The sequence below is a fragment of the Carica papaya genome, chromosome 1, assembly GCF_054855325.1.
Source record: "Carica papaya isolate Zhongbai chromosome 1, ASM5485532v1, whole genome shotgun sequence".
Lineage (NCBI taxonomy): Eukaryota > Viridiplantae > Streptophyta > Magnoliopsida > Brassicales > Caricaceae > Carica > Carica papaya.
Genome location: NC_142309.1, coordinates 1,555,140 through 1,579,663, shown reverse-complemented (window position 1 = coordinate 1,579,663; position 24,524 = coordinate 1,555,140). Strand labels below are relative to the sequence as shown.

General features: G+C 32.1%; 2 protein-coding genes across 2 annotated transcripts; both read left to right on the top strand.

The window, feature by feature from the left end:
- Positions 1-11,647: 11,647 nt before the first annotated feature.
- Positions 11,648-14,731, top strand: LOC110809771 (nudix hydrolase 18, mitochondrial-like). The gene is made up of 5 exons (XM_022035694.2): positions 11,648-12,029; positions 13,477-13,591; positions 13,712-13,795; positions 14,051-14,179; positions 14,362-14,731. The coding sequence occupies exons 1-5, from the start codon at positions 11,929-11,931 to the stop codon at positions 14,500-14,502; spliced, it is 570 nt and encodes a 189-aa protein (XP_021891386.1). The 5' UTR covers positions 11,648-11,928; the 3' UTR covers positions 14,503-14,731.
- Positions 14,732-17,783: 3,052 nt separating this feature from the next.
- Positions 17,784-19,222, top strand: PDLP7 (plasmodesmata-located protein 7). Its single transcript, XM_022035692.2, has 3 exons — positions 17,784-18,618; positions 18,716-18,829; positions 18,962-19,222. The coding sequence occupies exons 1-3, from the start codon at positions 17,895-17,897 to the stop codon at positions 18,967-18,969; spliced, it is 846 nt and encodes a 281-aa protein (XP_021891384.1). The 5' UTR covers positions 17,784-17,894; the 3' UTR covers positions 18,970-19,222.
- Positions 19,223-24,524: the final 5,302 nt, after the last annotated feature.

The following is a 24,524-nucleotide window of genomic DNA, read 5'->3' as shown; positions in this document are numbered from 1 at the left end:
CTTTTAATTATTTTCTCGTTTATTGAGTGCCTAATCATTATTTCTTGATCTGATTGACTGATTCAAAATAAAGGTCCTGAGTACATTTCTTGGTTATTAAGGTATAAAATTATATTATTTGCATAAATATCGTTTAATTAATATGTGAATATGAAATGAGGTATTGGTATGCACTTGGTGGTTGTTTTGTTATTGGGGATCTTGATGTAAAAGACTTAACATGTATCCTGAGAAAGGGTAGACGGGCCCAATACGTAGGGAAACCTACTGTGAATGTTACCTTAGTTGGACAGAGCTGGAAAGTCCCATACCGAAAGAGTTTGGGAGATATAGTTCACCCTAATACCGGACGGAGTACCAAAGCGATGAAATGTTTGGCGTCCATTATCGGACGGGGTATGGGGATGATCGGTTAATTGATAAATTTAGATATTGGGTTCACACATAAGGGGACATCCCTATAGACCTCTAAAGGTACCAGTAAGTAGGTTAAAAAGGAAAATTGTCGTTTCTTACACTTGTGCATGAAATTAAAAAATTGTACGAATATTGGTCTTCATATGTTGATTTTTGAAAAACTCGTAACGGTAAGTATGGAATAAATGATTTTCTTCATAATAAATGAATTTACTTAAATTAAGGGCTCCATTAATTATTTTTGTGATTTTTACCAACATTCAGTTTTTCGTATAAGTGATTAGTGTGATATTCTTACTAGATTAGTGTAACTCACTCTTCTATTAAATATTTTAAATCAAGAATATCAAGATTCAGATCCAATCAGTAAGAAGATTGTGAGTAGTTTACCTCCTGGACCTCTTCAAGCGCTAGTGGAGGTTAATCCCTAGGACATCTATCTACTTGTTTTAAATTATTTATTTGTTTTTCTTTACGATCCATTGTAGTAGGAATATTCTCGTAACCCTATTGGGTATTTTAATTTATTGTGTAAGGAATGTAAACCCTAATATTATTATTTATTTTCGCATTTAAAATATAAATTTATCTACTTTGAGTTTCGGGTCTTTACAGTTGGTATCAAAGCCGTGTTACTCAGAATCATTTCTTACCAAAGACTTAAAAATACTAAATATGAAATGTCGCTCAACCATTTCTTGTGAAATACAGGTACAGGGATATGAGAAAAGAAAGACTCTCACTAAACCGAGCAACCCGGGATGGGTCACTTTGAGAGTATGTCGATTGATTCTTTGAGATACTAACAGGCCCGGGAAGAGTGGAGGGAGTTGTCTAAGCCTCCACCGCTGCTACAGTTTGAGCTGCCCTTGTAGTGAGAATATCAGGTGCCACCTTGGTACAACCTTGCTCCTCCACCATATCATCCAGCACTGCCGCAGTACAATTTGGTACCCCCCACCATACAACCAGGTACCGCCACAGGGCCACCCAACCCCTCCCTAACACAATTCAATCCCTCTTTCATGGAACTCAGTTCCACCTATGATGGACTCAAGTTACATTAAAAGGTATAAAAGACTAAACCTATATATCTTTGTAGGGACATCATCTTTTGAAGAAGTTGAGTATTGGTTAACTGAGACAGAGAAGGTCTGCACAATTCTTGGAATGGTTCCTGAACAGAAAGTTGTATGTGCCACCTACATGCTCGTAGGAGAGGCAGGTAGCTGGTGGTAGCTCAAACAGGTCACGTTGCCCGTTCCAGTTACTTGGGAACAGTTCCTGATTGCCTTCAATATAGAGTAACCTCATAGAACACCTCCAGTATTTGAACGAAATTGAATTTGCACACCTAGTCTTAGACTTGGACCGATATTCTCCCGAGAGTATGATAGATGAAGGCAGGAAGGTAATAAAGTTCGAGTGGGGCCTCTGTCTTGAGATTTGATAGCAGCTGTACGTATTTGAACTCAGCACCTATTCAGTTATTTTGGCCAAGGCACAGCTAGTGGAGAGGAACCTTCATATCTTTCCTCCAACAATGAACAATCCCAGACCCCTGGTCTCACACCGCAGACCAGCACTCATTGTACCAGTTCAGCAGAATAGGAGGCCTAAGCTAGTGACTCAGACTCATCCTCATGCTTTGACAACAGGACACGGTAGGACTTGCCAGCACTGTGACAAGAATCATGGGGACCGACCCTACTATTTTCTTAACAATACCTGCCACATATGTGGGAGTGCCCAACACTACGCGAAAGAGTACCCACAAAATCAGAATCAGGCTAGACCTCTTATCTATGGCAGAACTTACAACCTCACCCAGTAGAATACTGAAGCCAACTTGGACGTGATACAAGGTATGTACACTATCTGTAATCACCTTGCACATATTTTGATTGATACTATTACTTCACATTCGTTTGTCTTACATGCTTTTGCATAAAATCTGAATGTATTACCCAAGAGATTCCGATAGTTTGAGACTTCCCGAATGTATTTTCTGATGAACTACCCATACTAATAGTGGACAAAGAAGTTGAGTTCACCATAGATCTTCAGTCTGACACTCAACCTATCTCAATCGTCCCTTACCGCATGAGTCGTATTGAGATGGAAGAGTTGACAAAACAAATCAATAAATTACAGGATAATGGGTTCATACGATATAATATGTCTCCTTGGGGTGCTGGAGTGACATTTGTAAGGAAATGGGATGGGATATTAAGATTATGTATTAACTATAAAGGATTGAATAGAGTCACGATCAAGAACAAGTACCCCTTCCCAGAATTGATGACCTTTTTGACCAGTTGTAGGGTGCCCAAGTCTTCTCCAAAATAGACTTGCATTTAGGTTACCATCAGATAAGAATCAGGTACGGAGACTATGAGTTTCTGGTCATACCATTTGGATTAACTAATGCATTAGCTATTTTTATGGATTTGACGAACAAAGTTTTCAAATAATTTCTGGATCAGTTTGTCATTGTATTTATCGATGATATCATGGTTTATTCAAAGAGCAGAAAAGAACATGTTCACCATTTGATTTAGATTTTACAGGTTCTCAGGAAAAAAAAGTTATATGCAAAATTAAGCAAATATAGATTATGCTTCAACCAGACTACCTTCCTATGATACATCATATTAATAGATAGAATATCAGTGAACCCCAAAAAAATTAAAGTAGTACTTGGTTGGGAGAAATTGACATCGGTTAAGGAGATTCGTAACTTTCTGAGAATGACAGGTTATTACCACATGTTTGTAGAATGATTTTCTAGTCTAGCCACTCCATTGAACCGACTTATAAAGAAGAACATTTAGTTTGAAGAGAACGAGGATTGCGAAAGGAGTTTTACAAAACTTAAGAAGTGGTTGACTACTTCACTCGTGTTGGCTCCACCGAGTGGGACAGATGGATACACAGTGTATAGTGATACCTCCTACTTAGGATTGAGTCATATTTTGATGCAGTATGAGAATGTCATAGCCTATAGATCTAGACAGTTGAAGAGTTATGAAAAAAATTATTTCACTCACGACTTGAATTTAGCCGCCATTATTCATGCTTTGAAGATCTGATCTCATTACTTTTATGGGAAGACTTTTGAGATTTACATAAATTATAAAAGCTTGAAGTATATATCCACTCAAAATGATCTTAACATGCGTTAGAGGCATTAGATAGAGCTCTTCAAGTACTACGATTGCAAAATTTTGTATCACCTAAGCAAGAACAATATGGTAGCTGACATGCTCAGCAAAAAAAATGCAAGTATGTTAGTTCACTTAATGGTTTCTGAATGCAGGGTAATAGGAGCTGCACAACATATACGATTTCAGGACTTGAAGACGGTTACATGCTTGGCCCACTTGACTGTCTAACCCAAATTGATCGAGAGAATAAAGAAAGCCTAATTAACTGATTCCACTATAGCAGCTCTTAAGAAAGATGCAGAACAAGAAGTAAATCTAGAATTTTGAGTCTCTACTGATGGGTTGCTCAGATTTCAAGACAGGGTGTGTGTTATAGATGACAGTAAACTAAAAAAGGACATTATGACAGAGGCTCATAACTCAAAGTTCGTCATACATCCCGGAAGTACTAAAATGTACCAAAGTATACGATTTCAATTTTAGTTGAGCGGAATAAAAAGAGAGATAGCTGACTTTGTCTCCAAGTATCTAGTATGTCAATAGGTTAAGGTAGAGCATCAACTCCTAGTTAGGCTACTTCAGACATTACCAATCCCAGAGTGAAAGTGAAAACATATTACAATGGACTCCGTGACAGGGTTGTCTAAGTCATACTTATAACGTGATGCTATCTGGGTAATTGTCGATCGGCTCACTAAGTCCTCTCATTTCTTAGCTATCAAGATGACCGACCCCTTGGACAAATTGACAATAATCTATATCTAGAAGATAGTCAGTTTATATGGAGTTCTGGTGATAGTGGTATCTGACAGAGATCTTAGGTTCACTTCTCGATTTTGGTCTAATTTTCAGCAAGTTATAGGAACGAAACTGTCCCTTAGCACTGCATTCCAGCTTCAAACTGATGAACAATTAGATAGGACACTGAAAGATATGCTCTGAGCTTGTGTTCTAGACTTCGGAGGACAATAAGATGATCACCTATATTTGATAGAGTTCGCATACAATAATGACTATCAAGCAAGATCGGCATGACCTTGTATGAGACATTATATGGCCGATCCTGTAGGTCGCCGATCTACTAGAAAGAAGTGGGTGATAAAAAGTTGTTTGGCCCAGATATTATCGATGAGACTACAGCAAAGATAGTTAAGATCATGAAGAATATTCAGACGGCTCAGAGTAAGAAGAAAAGTTATGCAGACACCCAAAAGAGGAATTTAGAATTTGAGAAAGGTGATCAAGCGTTTCTTAAGGTCACTCCTTTCAAGGAAATCAGCAGATTTTGCAAGAGAGAAAAATTAAATCCTCGATTCATTGGGTTATTTGAAATTTTAGATAGGATTGGTATATCTGTCTACAGACTAGCACTACCTCCAAGGCTATTCAGAGTCCATAATGTATTTCATGTGTCCGTGCTACGTAAGTACAATCCGAACCCCTCACACATCTTATCACTCGAGCTCCTTTCACTCAAAGAGGATTTATCCTATGAGGAGGTATTGGTAAGCATTGTGGACCAAAAGAGCAGAGTGTTTCGCAACAAAGAGACTCCTTTCGTCAAAGTCTTATGACAGAATCACACGCAGGGAGAGACCACTTGGGAACTAAAATCATACTTCAAAGCATAATACCCCCACTTATTTAACTAAGAGAAAGGGTAACAAATTTTTTAAAGAGGGGAGAGGGAAGAGTTGTAATACTCGAGCCCGAAAATCAACCCGAGATAATTTTTTTATTTATAAAAATTATATAAATAATTAATGTAATTTTTATTTCAATCTAATTTTGTTAAATTTTGAGAAAAAATAAATTAGAGACGAAATTAAAAATAATTTTAAAAAAATGAGCAAAATTTTGAAATGAGGGTATTTTTGAAAGAAAAATTAAAAATAGGAGGCTAAATCGTAAAAAAAAAAGTTTAGTCATGTGGGACGACCCAGTCAACAACCCGAACAAACCAGAGCACGCCATGTGGCAAACAGAGTGACATCAGCTCCACATGGGCGATCCACGTGCCTGGACGATCCGACAATTCGGATCGCATCACGTGCACGTGAACGGTCTAGACACATTTTCTCTTTAGATATGATTAGACGGACAAGATTGATCGTAATAGATAGTCCAGATTCGTCAACACAATCAGCCTAAATAAAAAAATCATCGAACGGTCATCCTCGCTCCATGTCTCCCCGAACAGATGGCCCATATTGACACAAGATGGGTATTTAAACATCATGTTGCAAGAGAACCTAACCCTAGCTACCCAGCCCTCGTTGGAGAAGAACCAGAAGATGGAGAAGAAGGCCGATCCCCGGCCGCCGCCACATTAAAGTCATTATCGACTGCCAAAAAGGGTAAAACATTTTCCTTCGTGCTCGAAATTCAATTCTGAGCCTCCCAAACGACGGGTGAGCCAAAAATCAGGGGCAAAATATAGTAGAATCGCCAAGGCCAAAACCCTAAACATTCTCTGATGACCCCTTTATCATTTCTCATTTTACACAATTTTTTAACCATTGTGTTTACCATCTTTTTCTGTGCAGGTTAGCCAAAGAAGAAACCTCAATCGCGAAGGAGAGCCAGCAGAGTCGCTGCACCTAGAGACCCCCCCTCGTTGGTAGGTTCAATTTTTTGATTTTTTTGTCAACCAAGGCTTCCTAACGTGTTTTTCCGTAGGGATACGTGTAAAATCAGCTAAAACTGACCAAAATCTACCAGGTCAAGGTGAACCACCTCCATGGACGGCAAAGCCGACACCGGAGCACGACGTCGCCGCCATGCTGGAACCCTAAAATTGGTCGAAAATATTTTCAACACCGATTTTAGCTTTTTTGGGGTATTTTTAAGTACATGAGAGTATTTTTATTTTCACATGAAACTCGGGACCCGTTTGGAGACGTAGTAGATAGTACGATATTTCGAAACACCAATCCAAGTAAGAATCCCTCACCTTATTCCTTGTTACGGTAAGTTGAGGCTTAATAATCAATAATGTTGTGTTTTGTGAAAAATTAGAAAAATCCTAAAAATAATTACATGTCACTAGTGGAGCTGGAACCGATCAGTTTATATTTGTCCTAGTTTGTCTGTGTTGCCTATTCATTTTTCTATGTTGCCTTAATTGATTATTATTTCGCCATGTGCCTTAATTATTGCTTTTAATAATTTTCTCATTTATTGACTGCTTAATAGTTATTTTCTTGATCCAATTGACTGATTGGAAATAAAGGCATTTAGTACATTTCTTAGTTATTAAGGTATGAAATTACATTGTTTGCATAAATGCTATTTAATTAATCTGTGAATATAAAATGAGGTATTAGTATGCGTTTGGTGGTTGTTTTGTTGATGATGATCTTTATCTGAAAGGTTTATCGAGTATCCTGAGAAATGGCGGATGGGTCCGGTACATAGGGGATCCTACTGTGAACGTTACCTTAGTCGAACGGAGTTAGAAAATCCTATACTGGCAGGGTTTGGGAGATATGATTCACCATTATACTGGACAGGGTATCAAGGCGATGAAATGTTTGGCGCCCATTGCCAGATAGGGTATGAAGACGGCCGGTTAATTGATAAATTTGGATATTAGGTTCACACGTAAGGGGATATCCCTATAAACCACTAGGGGTACCAGTAAGTAAGTAAAAAAGAAAAATTATCGTTTCTTGTTCACTTGTGCGTGAAATTGAAAAGTTGTATGGATATTGGTGTTTATAGGTTGATTTTTGAAAAACTAGTAACGGTAAGTGGAATAAAAGGTTTTCTTCATGATATATGAATTTACTTAAATTAAGGGCTCTATTAATTATTCTTGTGATTTTTATCAATATTTGATTTTCTGTATTAGTAATTAGTATGAGATTCTTACTGGATTAGTGTAACTCACTCTTCTATTAAACATTTCAAATCAATATAACTAAGATCCATATCTCATTCAGTAAGAAAGTTGTGACTAGTTTATCTCTCGGATCCCTTCAAGAGTTAGAGGAGGTTAACCCCTAAAATATCTATCTAATTGTTTTAAATCATTTATTTGTTTGTCTTTACGATCCGCTATAGTAGGGATATTCATATAACTCTATTGAGGATTTTGTTTTATTGTATAAGGAATGTAAACCCTAATATTATTACTTGTTTCCGTATTTAAAAATATAAATTCATTTATTTTGAGTTTTAGGTCTTTACAAAATTTCTTCACTAAATTTTTACGAGAAATAATAAAAGTTTTTATAATGCATATATGAGGAAAAAAATTTAAATTTTATAAGTATAAAATATATAGTATATATAACTCCGGCAAACACATAAAATCAACATTGATGTGTTAAAATTGATCATATCTACTTGTTGAAATTGTTAAATCAAACATTTTATATCATTTTAAATTGTTAAAATCTCGAACATACATGAATTTATTAAACAATTCTAAATAATATTAAAAAAATTTATTGAACAAAGATGACGATAATTAATTATAAAACAAGTGAAAAAATAATAAGAATCGACCAACATAAAAAGAAGAAGATGAAGGTGATATGAAAAGACGAGACTCTACTCGAACGCCTTAAGGATTTTCTTTTAATTTTTCTCATTTTAAAATTCGAATATATATTATAAATAAAATAAAAGCGCAAAAACAAGTAAATAAATAACAAGAATGGATCAACGTAAAAGGAAGAAGACGAAAATGATACGAGAAGACGAGACCCTAATCGACCGTGTTGAAGGTTTTCTCTCAATTCTTCTTTTTTTTTTTAATTAAAATCGCACCAGTTGCCACATAGCATGACGTAAATTGAGAGGCATGCATGCATTGGTAGTTCACTTTCACATCATTGTTAATCTTAATTAATTAATTAATTAATTAATTAGTTAATTAATTAATCAATTGGAACTCTTGTTTAGTGAACATATTAAATGCCCATTTATTTTTTTAAACTAATTACTATAAAATAATAAAAAGAATGGCCGACATATCACCGGCCACTCGTGAAGCACGAGGCACTTCTTTTTAAATATTTTTCAAATTTAAATAAATAAATAAATATTCCCAAGACTTCATAATTTAAAAAAAAAAAATCAAAAAATGAATAACAAGAACAGATAATTTAATTTAAATATGAAATTAATGTGACATGAAATATTATTTCAAAAAATATCATATTTAAAATATAATTTCGTTCCTGTTATATGAAAGAGTGAGTTTTAAAATTTAAAAACTTGATTTTGTAATTAAATTAATTAGTTTTTGTTTTTAATAAATAAAGATGATAATAAAAATAGGTTTAGAATAAATTTTATAAAAACTTAATTCGGTTCTATTAAATAATGTGTATTACTCGGAAAAGAAGGACACGAAGAAATTACTAATTTTTAGTGCGTTGTCGATAGAAAAAAGAAGAGTCAATTCGGAGACTCACTAGATAGAGTGTGTCGATCAAGTGTTAGGGTTTTTAGTCGTTAGTTTTTTTAATATACTTTTTATCTTTTTAATAGTAAATAAAATCAAATTAGATCGGAATACGTTTTTTTTTACGTTAAATCTGAATTATTTCTGTCTCGATTGGACAAATTTAAAAAACTCACTTCGAACCAACTTAGTCCGATTTGATTTCGGTTTAATCCGGAATAATCTAGAACAAAATGAACAATTTTTAGTAGGTTACAAATTTTATTAGTAATAATTGCTGAAATAATTTAGAAATATTCATGGGGAGAGAGCTTAAGGTGGGTGGGTAGAAGACGGGCGGGATCTTGACTTTGAACATTTCAATACAAGACTCATATTAATATTAATATTTTATAAATCTAACAAAGACAAGAGCTCGTGCTTTACACGTCAGAAACGACGTCGTATATATATATAAACTATTTATTTATTTATAACTTATAAATTATGTGTACATAATTTATTATAATATACATGTTTAATGATCAAATTTATAGAGACAAAATTTCACGAATTAATGCAAAAACTAGTAATATATACTGAAACTATACCTTATAATCTTCATTAACAAATGTTATAACTCCACAAAAATTGGATCTACTTAGAAGACATAAATTAATACTTACATACAACTATATATGCTTTTGAATTTATAATATTAATTATAAACACTAATATTGAAATTGTTTCATCATTATTTTTTATTAAAAAAAAAAGTTACCCTTTAAATAATAATTTTTATTAATTTTAAAATTATGAACTTGAATTTTATGTTTTATATAATATATATATATATATATAAATGAAAGTAAAAAATAAATATCAAAGGGGGTTGGAAAAAGTCTTTATCTTCGTCGGATTCGATTATGGTTGACCTCTTACTTCCAAAATTGTATTTTTTTTTTTAATTAAATAAGAAGTTTTGAGAAATGTAAAATTAAAACCACGTGCTATATAATATACATATGGTTTGATGCATGCATGTGGTTGATTACGATTGTTTCTTAGTTTATTTATCTTTCACATTTTGTATGTATTCATGATTATATTAATTGGAATCAATACATACATATATTTATATTTATATATATGTATATGTATATGAACCATCAAAGAAAAAAATCAACCAATCAAATTATATTAGTTAAATTAAATTTCAAAACTTGGCAGAAGAAAAGGCATGAATCATTACTGCACCAATGAAGATCCCTGTGATCATATTAAACATTATTAAATTATTCAGTCTATTTTAATTTATTCATAATTTTCATGTGATCATATTAAAAATTGATATAATTTAATACGTTAATATATATTTAATACATGTATTATATATATATATATATATATACACGTACTGGTGCTCCACTTCATTTTCCATGAACATTATCATATATATATATAGCAAATATGTCTAATTTATAAATAGTTGCTAAAAGGGTATACCTATAATTTACATGGTAATGCATGCCCATATATAATATGTATATATCTTAAATGTTGTATATGTGATACATATATATATAGCAAATATGTCATCTCGATTATACATGAAAATAATTATACAGGACACAAATTTTTACTATTTTATAAAATAACTGCCTTATTTCATAGATAATGAAATTTTGTTTTTATTTTTTATAATTTTAAGTGATATTAAAATAATACACTCTAAATTCTAGAAAAAATTAATAAAATTTAGAAGAATTATTTAAATTCGTCATGTTTTATGATTTTGTAATCGCAAATTTTCTTAGTTAAATTACATATAAAGTTATTTAAAATTATAAATTCTATAAATAAATTCAAACACAATCAGAGTTTATTTCTTGGATTCTAATTGAAAAATTCAAAAGTATAAATGTTCTTTAATGCTTAAAGTCATCCTTACATCCACTTGGGAGACTTCCACAGTGCACAATATATATATATATATGTACACGCGTGTGTGTGTGTGTGTGTATACACATATAGGCATATACACAAAGTCTAAATGCGCGTTAACCCGTTGCCAACTTTTAATTGTCAAATAGATACACACTCACATACACCTAATTTATATTCTTCTCTACCTTCTGTCAAAGTTAAGTTCATTGACCTGTCTCCAGAGCAGTAAAGAGCAAAACTGCTTAATCTGGTCATCTGGGTATCAACTAGTTTCCCAGTTTGATGCATGTAAAGTTAGTATATGTACATATCTATATATGTATATACATGCATACACACAAACAAATAGAGCATAACTTTTCAGGAGGCTTTGAAGATAGAAATAAATAAATATATATATATATATATAGTCCCATAAATGCAAAGCGTGTGCAGCTAATCAAAAGTAAAATCAATTAATTCTTCATTAAGAAAAAGTAAAAAGCAATTAATTAATTAATTGAAGTCGTGTAATTACATTTTTCTGCAGTTAGATTTTGACAAACTCTTTTTTTTTTTAATTAATTAATTAATTTTCAACAATGTTAAAATAAGGAGACTTCACGAGACGCGTAAGCGACACGTATTACTTGGGTGCATGGAACAGCCATTTTTACCTATACTTACACTGTTTGTATTTTGTCTGGTCTGTGGGTGCTACTTACATATATATATATATAAGGGCTTTTCGGTTGTTTGAAACAAATTTCTGCCTAATTTTTTCTTTTTCTTTCGTGCTCATCTCATCTGCGTTCTCTGTTTGAGACTTCTGTCTTATCTGATTCTGGAGCGTAATTCCTTTTGGGTTTTTCTTGAATCTCTCTGTGATTTTCTCTTATATACATTTAGTTCGTTCTATAAAAGAAGAAGAAGGAGAAGAAGGAGAAGGACAAGAAGAAGAAGAAGAAGAAGGAGAAGAATAAGAAGAAGAAGAAGGAGAAGGAGAAGAAAGAAGCCGTAGAAATGGTTACTGTAGTATCTCAAGAAGACATGGCGGCTCTGGTTTCTCGAACTGGAAGACAACTTCAGCGTTACAACAAAGCCGGCCGCCGTCAAGTTGTTGGGTTGGTCTCCCTCCCTCTCTCTCTCTCTCTCTCTCTCTCTCTCTCTATATGTATATATATGTATATCTATAATGTATGTATATATGTGCATGTATCACCTCTCAAAAGAAAATTTTTCCTCTGAACTTCTTCTCAGCTCTTCGGAGATGTCATTTTGACATGAATTAAACTCAACTAAATATTTTGGTTTTTGATTTTCTTTTTTATTATATTTTCAGTAATTAATTTGGATTACTATAATTATTTGCTTTTTGAGAGTTTAATTATTATATTTTCTAAAGCAAAAATTATTTTTAGATCTAGAAAATAGCTTTAAATATTGCAAAGGTTAAATGTTACATTAACAAAGTTTAATTAAAAAACATAAAATTTTTTTATGTATAATAAACATAATGTATTTACAAATAAAATTTGTAAATAAATATAATTGAAATTTTTTTCAAATCATTCTGTAGGTAAACACAAATACTGGGTTTGATGCAAATTTTGATTATATAGAATACAAATATATATACATATATATATGAATATAAGTACAATAAAATTTTAAATCTTTAAAGTAACATTTTGATTTTAAGTTAATTTTATTTTCAATTTACATTAAGTATTTTTTAAAAAAGTTTTTTTCTAATAAACTAATATAAACATAATTTCGTACTATAAAATTAAATATGTAAATAAAATAATATTATGTACCCAAATTTAAATTATAATTAAATATTACGTAATAAAAAATTAATATTTAAAAATAAAAAGTTGTACTTTAATTGAGTAGGACATGCATTAATTGCCATGACTTTATTATGTTGTTGAATCATATCCATGGCATGCCTACCCATAACATATTTTAATATTTTTTAATTAAAAATAAATAATTGCGTGGCGTGAAATTATTGGATGTCAAAATCAAAGTGGGCCCACGGCCCACCATTCATCTTCAGAAACCGGCCTGTCTTATTATGAACGTGGGCCCCACTACTCTCATCAGACAAGTTGACTGCCAACAACTTTAGAAATTTTAATAATTGTAATTATTAAAATTAAATACTTAATTTTTCTCTTTATTTATATTATTTACATTTGATTTAATACAATCTTAATGTAATATATACATATATATAAATATAAGTCATAATTAATTAATTATAATTAACTTAATAATTATCTCAATTTTTCTTTTTATTAGAGGGTTTGGAATATACAAATTCTTTATATATTATATTGCATTAGAAAAATATAAATCATAATTTACTTAATAATAATTATGATTACTTAGTAGCAAGATTTGGGATTAAATTTTTAAATATGGAGGATTATTTTGCTTGATTTTATCAATTCTATAGTGTATAATTAGTTTAATTTCAATTGGGTATATGTATATATATTTATATATGTGTGTGTGTTTTTATTCTGATTTTTGGGTATTTTGTGTTGATCATTTTTTCAGATGTATACCATATAGATATAAAATGATGACGGACGAAAACTCCTTAGAGGGTGAAGAAAATTTACAAGTTCTTCTCATCAGTTCACAGAAAGGCAAAGGAATGTTGTTTCCTAAGGTATGTAGTGTATGAATATATACATATATATATCTATTAAAGAAAAACACCCTTTTCATTTTTCCTACACACACACATATATGTATATATATTTGTGATATATACGATATCAATTTACAGGGAGGATGGGAATTAGATGAATCCAAAAAAGAAGCAGCTTCTCGGGAGAGTCTTGAGGAAGCTGGTGTACGCGGCATTGTTGAGGTAGCTTATTACTCTCTTCAATCCCTTTCGGTATTTCTCTCCGTATAAATTGTAGGTTTAAATTATATCGTGTGTGTCGGGAATTGACGATCGATATATTTCTCTACATATAAATTGTGGGTTTTAATCGTGTTATATATTATTATATATTCATATTAAGAGATTGTATTACAATTATAATTATGTAATTTAATTAATAAAATAAAAATTAAATAGAGTTTTTGTTTCTTTTGTTATTTTTTCAATTTTTGGCAGGCTAAGTTGGGTAAATGGATTTTTAAGAGCAAAACTTATGATACATTCTATGAAGGATACATGTTCCCTCTATTTGTTCAAGAAGAATTAGATATCTGGCCTGAGAAAAACGTTCGTAAAAGACAATGGGTATGCTTACTACATACCTATATACATATATATATGTATATGTATTCTTACTTTGTATTTGGTTTAATTCTTATATAATTATTAGTAAGTCTTTTAATTTTAATTTATTCATTTAAATTTTTGCATAAACCCTTAAAAATTATGTTTATTGACTTCGATTATTACATAAAATAATGTTACAGGTGAATGTGACAGAAGCTCGGAGAAGTTGCCAACATTGGTGGATGAAAGAAGCTTTAGATATATTAGTTCGACGACTTGCAACTCAACAACGACATAATCATTTTACTCATAAAGAAATAGGGTATTCTTCTTTAAGCTAATGTGAAAAAGCTAAGGTGATAATAAATTGTATATACACAATCGTGAGATATGTAAAGAAGAATTTGAGAGTCCAAACGAACAAGATCCAAGATCAAGAATAGAAAACTTGTAGTTGTTTGGAGGGAAAAAAAAAACACTAGAAATGTGAAGAGAGAAATATGAAAATTTACTTATTGAGAAATATGAGTTTGTAGAAATTTTGAGAAAATACAAATAATTCAAACCCTATATATATATTTACACACACACACACACACGTAGACACACATGTATGATATATATCACCTCTTACATGCATGTATTGTAATTAAAATTTATATGGTAATTAAAATGGTACGAGGAAAAGGCATGTATGGCAAGTTAAACTAAAATTTCATTAAAACTAAGATTTAATTGAATATAAAAAATTATATTAATTATATAATTAAAATTTTTTAATAATATAATAAATAAAACATTAATGTTGGGCTAATATAATAGAACTTTAGAGGGAGCCCTTAAAAACCCAAAATGGATCGGCTCCCTCCTTATCATGACGGGCTCTTGTCCTTATTTATACTACAAAATGTAATGTGTAACTACACAAACTGACCTTACTAGGGATTCCGTCATTTCACTTATTCGCACTAAATAACGAGTTAATGAATCTCCTTCTTTTTGTCACTGGACTTTCCAATCAAATTCGTCGTAACACTCATAATGATTATTTTTACGAAGATCCCATTCTATCTCAGACGTGCGTAGCATTAGTCCGGATAAACCCTAATTTATTGCTTCTTCTCCACCAATAATGCCTATTCCTTTTAACTCGTTCCAAAAAAATAGGATTTCGTGTAATAAGCTTGGAGGTCAGGAGAAGAAGGTAGCTTTGGAGGGGAGATTGACAATGACAATATATACAATACATATATGTATATATGCGTGTGTGTAGAGGTATATGTATAAAGACATGTATATGGCTTGGTGGAGTGTTACAACACAAATGTAAAGTCGATGCCTAACCAGAAGACAAACTGTCATTAAATCTTGAACTGACATATTTTTAGTGTGGCTTTCTCTCCAACCTTCGTCTCCTTCTTCCAAATCCGACCTCGTTTTATCCACCAAAATTATTTTAAAAAAGAAAAAAATAAAAAACATATATATATATGTATATATATATATACACGCACATACACACAGAAAGAGATAGAGAGAGACGTACTCGTCTTGTTTGGGAGCGAGAACAAGAACTTGCAGCATTAAATTCTCTGCCTCACAATTATATATGTATATACACACGCATATGTCTTGCAAGGGATATAATTGTTTACAACCCAAAAAAATTAAATTTAAAGTTTAAAAAAAAAATAAAAGTATGTGCTATATATACATATATATATATATAAAATTATAATTCTATGTAAAATCTCAATAGAAGAAAAGTATGAAAAAAGTTGACTATATAATCTATGGAAGAGGCCAAATCGATACAAAGTTGCTATCATATATATAGGACCACATTATATGATCGACTGATTAATATATATATGTATATATAAGCATTTGTGTATGTATAATAAGAGTAATTAACTGTTTATTTTTCAAATATTATGATAGTATATTCATAATTTTACCTACAAAGTAGTAATGTATATGTGTATTATAACGTTTGATATATTTACCTTTTCATATGAAGATAAGAATTTGATTCTTGGATTATATATCTATTACATTTTTATTAAAAAGTTATATGTATTATCTATCGATATTTATATATATATATATATAATTTTTCACTAAAATAAATTATACGTAAAGATTAGTATATAAATTTTTAGTGGCATTCGACATCCCGTGACCATGCAAGAGAAGGCCCACAACTCCATTGTCCACAAACTCACATGTTGATGTACCTCCAATTTTGATTTCGTTGTCTTCCCAAATTTTTTTCTGACCTAATTAAAGGGCACAAAATTTTTTTAGTCAATTATGAAATTTTACTACCGAAATTAAAATTTTATATTCTTCTATTATTATATTTCTATAATTACTTTCGTAAAAAGTTATTTGTTACGTTGTTTAAACAATGAGAATTTATTAAATTCTTCTTACGATCAAGACCTGTAAAAATTCATAAACGCATAGCAATTAAGTCAAAAAAAAAATCTAAAATTATTAGAATAAAAGAATAAATTTTAGAGAGTTTCAAAGTTAAAACGAGATATTTATAACTTATCTAAAATAACAATATATCTATCTTTTAACTTGATACACGTAACTCGGGCATGTGCCATCCTTTCGACAACTATTAACAATGCAATTACTATTTTATTTTATATATTAATACAATGCTTTAATTAGTTATTAGATTTCTATAATTTTTTTTTTTTTAAGAAATGACTAAATTTTGATCTCATATATATATGTATGTATATATATAATTTTTAAGTAAAATTAACGCAATTAATTTGTAATTTTATTAAAATTTATGGAATTGGGATGTATTTTAAACATGTTCCAAACAAAACTTTTATCTACTAACAATTTTAACTTGGGTTTGGCAACAGACTTCAGAACTAAGGTTTCCTAATGAATAGAAGAAATTAAGAGTAGATAGTGCGATTATACAGTTGGGTTTATATGTCTTCATCCCAAAAAGTTTCATGCTTTATACAAACTTTATATTTCATGTATCCAAACAAGCCCTCCAATTCTCAATACAATAATTTAAGAATTCCAAAACCAAGATAATGAATTGAAGCTTTTCCAATGAACTAATTCAAAAATAATAATAAAAGTAATAACCCACCAAATTTAATAAACTATTTCTTTATATTTGCTTTAATAATAATAACAATAATAATAAATTTAAATATTATATGTAACTTTTGTGTATGACTTTAAAAAATTAAAAAATTCACTTAATCTTTTGTTTTTGTACTGACAAACTTAAAGAATTTAATATATATATATATATAATATGATTTTTATGTATATTTTCATCTACTAAGAAAGACTATAATTGTCAAACAGCTTATCCAAATAGCATACATACATTTAATTTTTTATTAGAAATAGAAATAATCAACTTAGGGTTTATTGTATGCTGTTAATCATTATTAACTTTTGATAATTAATTATTATTTTATAAAACTCCATTTTCACTTTCGTATCTTATAACTAACTAGTGGAGAGTCATGAAGCATTATTATTTTTGTACTGCATGGCTTTTATTTATGTGGTTATATGTATGTATACTTAGGTGTATATATACATATATATATATGAAGAAAAGTTGAGATTTTTAACATTCACCTTATAAATCTTTACATATCCCCCCATCCATCAAGTTTACTTCGAACTCTCTCTTCTACTTTCTCCCTGGCATTAAGCTTTTGTCTGTTCAAACATGGCGAAGGCGAGAGCTTCTCTTCTGATAATCTTCACATTCACCATTCTCCCACTCCCTTCATTTTCCTCCTCAACAGACTCCTTCATCTACGGCGGCTGCACCCAGCAAAAATACACCCCTGACTCACCTTACGAGTCAAACGTCAACTCGCTACTCACCTCCCTTGTCAACTCAGCCACCTACTCCTCCTACAACAACTTCACCATCATGGGTTCGAACCCCCAAGACGTCGTCTACGGCCTCTACCAGTGCCGCGGCGACCTCTCCATGCCCGACTGCGCCACCTGCGTCGCCCGCTCCGTCACACAGCTCAGCTCCCTCTGCTCCCGCACCTGCGGCGCCGCCGTCCAGCTCCAAGGCTGCTACGTCAAATACGACAACGCCACCTTTCTCGGCGTCGAAGACAAGACGGTGGTTTTCAAGAAATGTGGACCGTCCGTCGGCTACGATACGGAGACAATGGGTAAAAGAGACGCCGTTATGACGGGAATCGTTAACACCGGTGGGCCCTACCGGGTCGGCGGTTCCGGCGACGTCCAGGGAGTTGCCCAGTGCGTGGGGGACTTGAGCGTGGGGGAGTGTCAGGATTGCGTGGCGGATGCGATCGGACGGCTGAGAAACGATTGTGGGATGGCGGTTTACGGTGATTTGTTTTTAGGCAAGTGTTACGCTAGGTACTCTACGGGTGGGTCCCATTTCTATTCCCCCCTGGCCCATCACGGTAAATTCAGATTTTACTGTTTTTTTTTTCTTTTACCATTTTAATTTTGATTAACAGTAAATAATTTTTTTTTTTTTTTAACCTTTTTCAATTTTAGATAAATCAACCAACGATGGTGAGAAAACCTTTGCAATCATCATTGGATTATTAGCCGGAGTTGCTCTGCTCATTATTTTCCTCGCTTTCCTGGGAAAAGTTTTCCAGAGAAATGGTAAAATTTTACAAATTTATTTTTTTAATTCATTCTTAATTTTATATTTTGAATTTTTTATTAATTTATTCTTAATTCAATTTCCGAATTTTAATTTTTTAATTTTTTTAATTATTTTTTTTTTCCATGCAGGTAAATGAAAAGAAAATGTGACGACCAAAAACACAAAGCTTCACGATATCAACTTTTAATTTCCTTAATTTTATTTTTTGGGTAATTTATATATATATATATATGATATTATATGTTAATTATTCATGAAAAGGAGAGATGGGAAAGACGAAAAAGGAGGGAGAAAAAAAGTTGTGAGATTCCACTCTTCAAATCTCTCCCACTTTTAACTATTAAAGTTGTATGGTGTAATGTGAAGAAATGGAGTATTCTTTTTGTAAAGTTGGAAACCTTGTTTCCCTTTTCTTTTTTGTTTATTACTTTTCATTTATTTATCACATATATATATATATATTATATACACACACAAATGTGAGACAGTATATACTTATAAATTCAACATTAATCATGGTACTTCTGATACCGGAAAATAATTTCATTCATTTTATTTCAAATGATTTATACCATTGTAAAGAAAAAATAAGTTCCAACTCGTAATTCTATATAAATTAATCTAAATTTATAAATTTTTATGTAATAAGAGGTATAACATTTAAACGAATTATACATTTTGATTGAGTCGTGAATATATAATTACAATATTACGAATATTTACTATATACTTGTAGTTTTATGTGAATTAAAATGCTAGTTATAGAATTTATAATAATTAATTTGCATTGTATTAGGAATTAAATACGCCTAGGGATGCCCGATTGATGAATGTTGTACCCATCATTCTATATATATTTTATAATCTTGCTTGTGCCACTAGATATTTCATTTTCATTATTTTAATAATATATATATATATATATAATCTATGATCTCCCATGAAAAGAATAATTTTTGTGCTTCGAGCAAAATTGGATCTCGAATGAAAAAGGTTTTCGACTCTTTCTCCTCACAATAAAGTTACGACTGTGTTATTATATTGTAGAATTAAATTATTTTACAACCCACCAAGAATATAAGATATATATTTGATTTAAATTTATTATATTTTTAATTAATTTTTAAAATTTAAACATTTAATTTACAATTAAATTAGTTTTACTTTTATAATTAATTTAAATTATATACTGATAAGTAAATAAAAGTATGAAATCAAAGGAAAAAAAAAAAGTGTAAAAGGGTTATTGAGTATATCCCACGTGTGTTGAATAGGGCACGTGTGACATAAAATTAATGATGAGATGCAAAAGATACTTGGTATGTGACAACTTTATTTTCACATTTCTTATGATTAGACTTTGAAGAATCCCTACTTATTGACTAGGGAAGTGAATTCATGTACAACTTTTGTTTGAAAAAAGTTATGATTGATGAATATATATATATATATATATATGTATGTATGTATATATAACCATATGATTATGGTATCAAAATTTGATGTCGGAGAATTTTAGGTTAGACAATGTTAATTTTTGGGTGTTGAGAATTTTTCATTTTTAATATGATTCTACGAAAATTTTTCTCCTATGATTTTCTAGTCCTAAAATAAAATTTGTAAAATATAGTTTGATCTTCACTCATAAAATTTGGTTTTGTAATAACTTATGGGATAAATAAAAATATTAATTTTCAAGATTAACTTTTACCTACTCTTTCAATTTAAAAAAAAAATGTATCTTTGTAATTTTAGAAAATATCAAATTGTATTTTGATATTGAATCTAAATAGTACATAAAGGACTACTTGTAAAGGTCCCAAAACTTTACGGAAAAGAATATATATATTGTAGTGGCGGAAGCAAATAATAATTTAGGATTTTTGTTCTTTATACAGTAAATTGGGATGCCTAATAGGATTACGGAAATGTTCATTTTTTAAAAAAAATTAAAATAACAGAAACAGAAATGAAGCTAAAATCTTATAGAGTTAACCTTCGCTGATAACTTTGATGAGATCCAGGAGTTAACCTTTACTCGCAACTCTCTTGTTGTTCAGGATCTGTATCTTGGTTTTTTTTAATTTGAAATAATTAAATAGTAAGATAAGTTATATTATCCTAGTAAGAATATCATAATAAACACTGATACGAAAAATAAAAGATTGGTAAAAATTATAAAACAAATAATGGAGGTCTTATAAATTCATTTAACATAAAACTGTTTATTCTATACTTACCGTTATGAGTTTCCAAAATCGACCTATAAAGATAATAATTCAAATAATATTATGATTTCATATACAAGTGAACAAAAATAACAACTTTCCTTTTTATCTGCTTATTGGTACCTCTGGGTATCCATAGGGATGTCTCTTTACGCGTGAGCCCAATATCTAAATTTGTCAATTAACCGGTCGTCTCCATACCCTATCCGGTAATGGGCGCCAAACACCATCACTTCGATAGCCCGTCCGGTATGAGAGTGAACCATATCTTTCAAACCCTTCGGGTATGGGACTTCTCAGCCCTCATCCAACTGAAGTAATGTCCACAGTAGAGTTCCCTATGTACTGGGTCCGTTTATTCTTTCCTAGGGTACCAAGTAAGCCTTTCATACATAGGTTCATAGTATTAATCAATTACCAGTTACATACTAATATTTCATATTTACATATTAACCGTAAGTCATGCAAATAGGCGATACGTACATTAAAAAATATGATAGAGACATTTATTGCAAAACAAATCAATAAATGAAGGTTATGCAGTTAGGTAAACTAAATAATCGAGAAAGCAATTAAAATTAGAAATTTAATGCACACAATATAATAGTAATAATTTTAAGCAGTACAGAAGAAAATAAACAGTAAACTAGGACAAATATGCACTGATCAGTTCTGACTCCACTAGTAACTTCTAATTATTTTAAAGGTTTTTTAATTTTCACAAAACATAGTATTATCGATTATTATGCTTCAATTTACCGTAATAGGAAAAAAGGTAAGAGATTCTTATCCCAGATCGGTGTTCGAAATACTGTACTTTTCACTGCGCCTCATAAAGGTCCCTGAATTCCCTGAATTTTTCCTGTGAAAATTAAAACACCCATCACATATCAAAAAATAATCCAAAATGCCAAAATAGGCATTGGAAAAACCTTTTCAGCCAATTTTTAGGGTTTCAGCCCGGCGAGGTCGCTGTGCTCCGGTGCCAACTTCACCACCCACGGTGGGGGTTTGCCTTGGCCTGGTTGGTTTCAGTCAGTTTTGGTCGGTTTTACACATAAACATGCAAAAAACTAAGTTAGGAGGCCCTGGTTAGTCGGAAAAGACAAAAAAGTGAAACCCTACTGGTGGAAGGTCTTCGGGTGCGGTGGCTCTACCGGTCCTCCTTTACGGCCAAAGTTTCCATTTGACTAACCTGCACCAGAAAAGGACAGAGAACACGATGGTCAAAAAATCATGCGAAATTAGAAATGGGAAGGGGCTCATCAGAGAGGGTTTTGGATTTTGGTGGCGACTGCTCAGTCGAGCTTTGCCCGCAGTTTTTGGCTCACCCATTGACCTTTGGCTCTGATATGGGCATAAGGAAACTCGGGATTGAATTCTGAGCATGAAGGAAAAAAAATACATGTTTTGGCATCGGCGATGGCTCTAGCACGACGACAATGGTGACCGGCTTCCTTCTCTGGCATCTGGTTCTTTTCCTGGTCGCCCTTCTTCTTCTTCTTCTTCTTCTTCGATCACCCCTCTGTTGGCTAGGGTTTTGATTCACTGCAAAGAGGAGTTTAAATACTCTTCTCCATCTGGTCCAAGTCGCTTGTTCAAGTCGACATGGTGCGAGAAGGACCGTTTGATGATTTTTTGTTTAGGCTGATTGCATGGACGAATCTTGGCCGTCAATCGCGATGTGGGTTGTTTGTGTACGCATGATGCGATTTGGGCTGTCAGATTGCCCAGACATGCGGATTGCATGCGTGGCTTCCCGCATGAAGTCGATGTCAGCATGTCTGCCACGCGCCGTGTCTGGGTTTGTCGTGGCTGCTGACTGGGCCGTCCCACACGACCAAACTTTTCTTTTTTTGTAATTTTACTTCTTGTTTTCAAATTTTCTTTCAAAAACACCCCACATAATCACACTTTCACCCCCTTTTCCTTAAAATTATTCTCAATTTCGTCTCTAATTTATTTTTTCTTAAAAATTTAACAAAATTTAAATTACAATAAATATTTTATTATTTATATATATATTTTTTATAAATTAAAAAATCATCCCTGGCCAAATTTTCGGACCCAAATGTTATAACTCTCCTTCCTTAAAACAAAATTTGATCCCTCAAATTTGTTGCTCTCTCGCCAATCAAACAGTTTGGGGGTATTGAGCTCTGAAGTTCGATTCTAGCTCCTAAGTGGTCTATTCCTTTGCGTGATTCTGCCATACGATCTTGACGAAAGTTTCTCTGTTGCGAAGTACTCTACTCTTTCAGTCCACAATGCCTACCGGTACTTCCTCATATGATAAATTCTCCTGGAGTGAAAGGGAATCATGAGACAGGATATGCGAGGAGTCTGAGTTGTACTTGCATAATATAGACACATGAAATACATTATGGACTCTGAATAGCTCTGGAGGTAGTGTTAGTCTGTAAGCGAACGTACCATTATGTCTAAGATTTCAAACGGTCCAATGCAACGATAATTTAATTTTTCCCTCTTACCAAACTTGCTGATCCCCTTGAAATTGGTGACCTTAAGAAACATCCGATCGTCTTTCTTAAATTCTAAATCTCTCATTCAGGTGTATGCATAACTCTTTTGTCTACTCTGAGCTGTCTGGATGTTTTTGCTGATTATAACTATCTTGGTTGTAGTCTCCTCTATAAGATTTGGGTCAAATAATTTTCTATCATCAACCTCTTCCTACCAAATCGACGACCTACAGGGTCGGCCATACAATGTCTCATACAGGGCCATGTCGATACTTACTTGGTAGCTGTTATTGTAGGTGAACTCTATTAAGGGTAGGTGATCATCCTATTGGCCTCCGAAGTCTAGAACACAATCTCGGAGCATATCCTTCAGTGTGCGAGTTGCCCGTTTTGATTTTTCATCTGTTTGAAGGTGGAATATGGTGTTGAGGGATAGTTTCATTCTCATTGCTTGCTGAAAACTAGACTAAAATTGAGAGGTGAACCTGAGGTCTCTGTCAGATACCACTGTCACTGGAACTTCATGTAGTCTGACTATCGTTCGGATATAAATTCTTGTTAGCTTGTCTAAGGGATCGGTCATTTTCATAGCCAATAAGTGAGAGGAATTGGTGAGCCGACCAATAATTATTCAGATACCATCATGTCCCGAGCGTGCATTAGGTAATCATGTTACAAAATTAATGGTGATATGTTTCCATTTTCACTCCGGGATCGGTAGTAGTTGAAGTAGCCCGCCTGACTGTTGACACTTTGCCTTAACCTGTTGACATACAAGGCACTTGGAGACGAAATCAATGATTTCTCTTTTCATCCCACTCCACCAAAAATGAGATCGCATACTTTGGTACATCTTAATACTTTCAGGATGCATTGTGAACTTTGAGTTATGGACCTCTGTCATGATGTCCATTTTTAATTCACTGTCATCTGGGACACATACGCTATTTTGGAACCTGAGCAACCAATTGGTAGAGACT

Bases quoted from the DNA above. Each gene is read 5' to 3' on its own strand.
- LOC110809771 (XM_022035694.2), top strand. From the start codon at position 11,929: ATGGTTACTGTAGTATCTCAAGAAGACATGGCGGCTCTGGTTTCTCGA. The intron at 12,030-13,476 runs GTTGGTCTCCCT...TCATTTTTTCAG, and splicing joins GGCCGCCGTCAAGTTGTTGG to ATGTATACCATATAGATATA. The intron at 13,592-13,711 runs GTATGTAGTGTA...ATCAATTTACAG, and splicing joins AAGGAATGTTGTTTCCTAAG to GGAGGATGGGAATTAGATGA.
- PDLP7 (XM_022035692.2), top strand. From the start codon at position 17,895: ATGGCGAAGGCGAGAGCTTCTCTTCTGATAATCTTCACATTCACCATT. The intron at 18,619-18,715 runs GTAAATTCAGAT...TTTCAATTTTAG, and splicing joins TTCCCCCCTGGCCCATCACG to ATAAATCAACCAACGATGGT.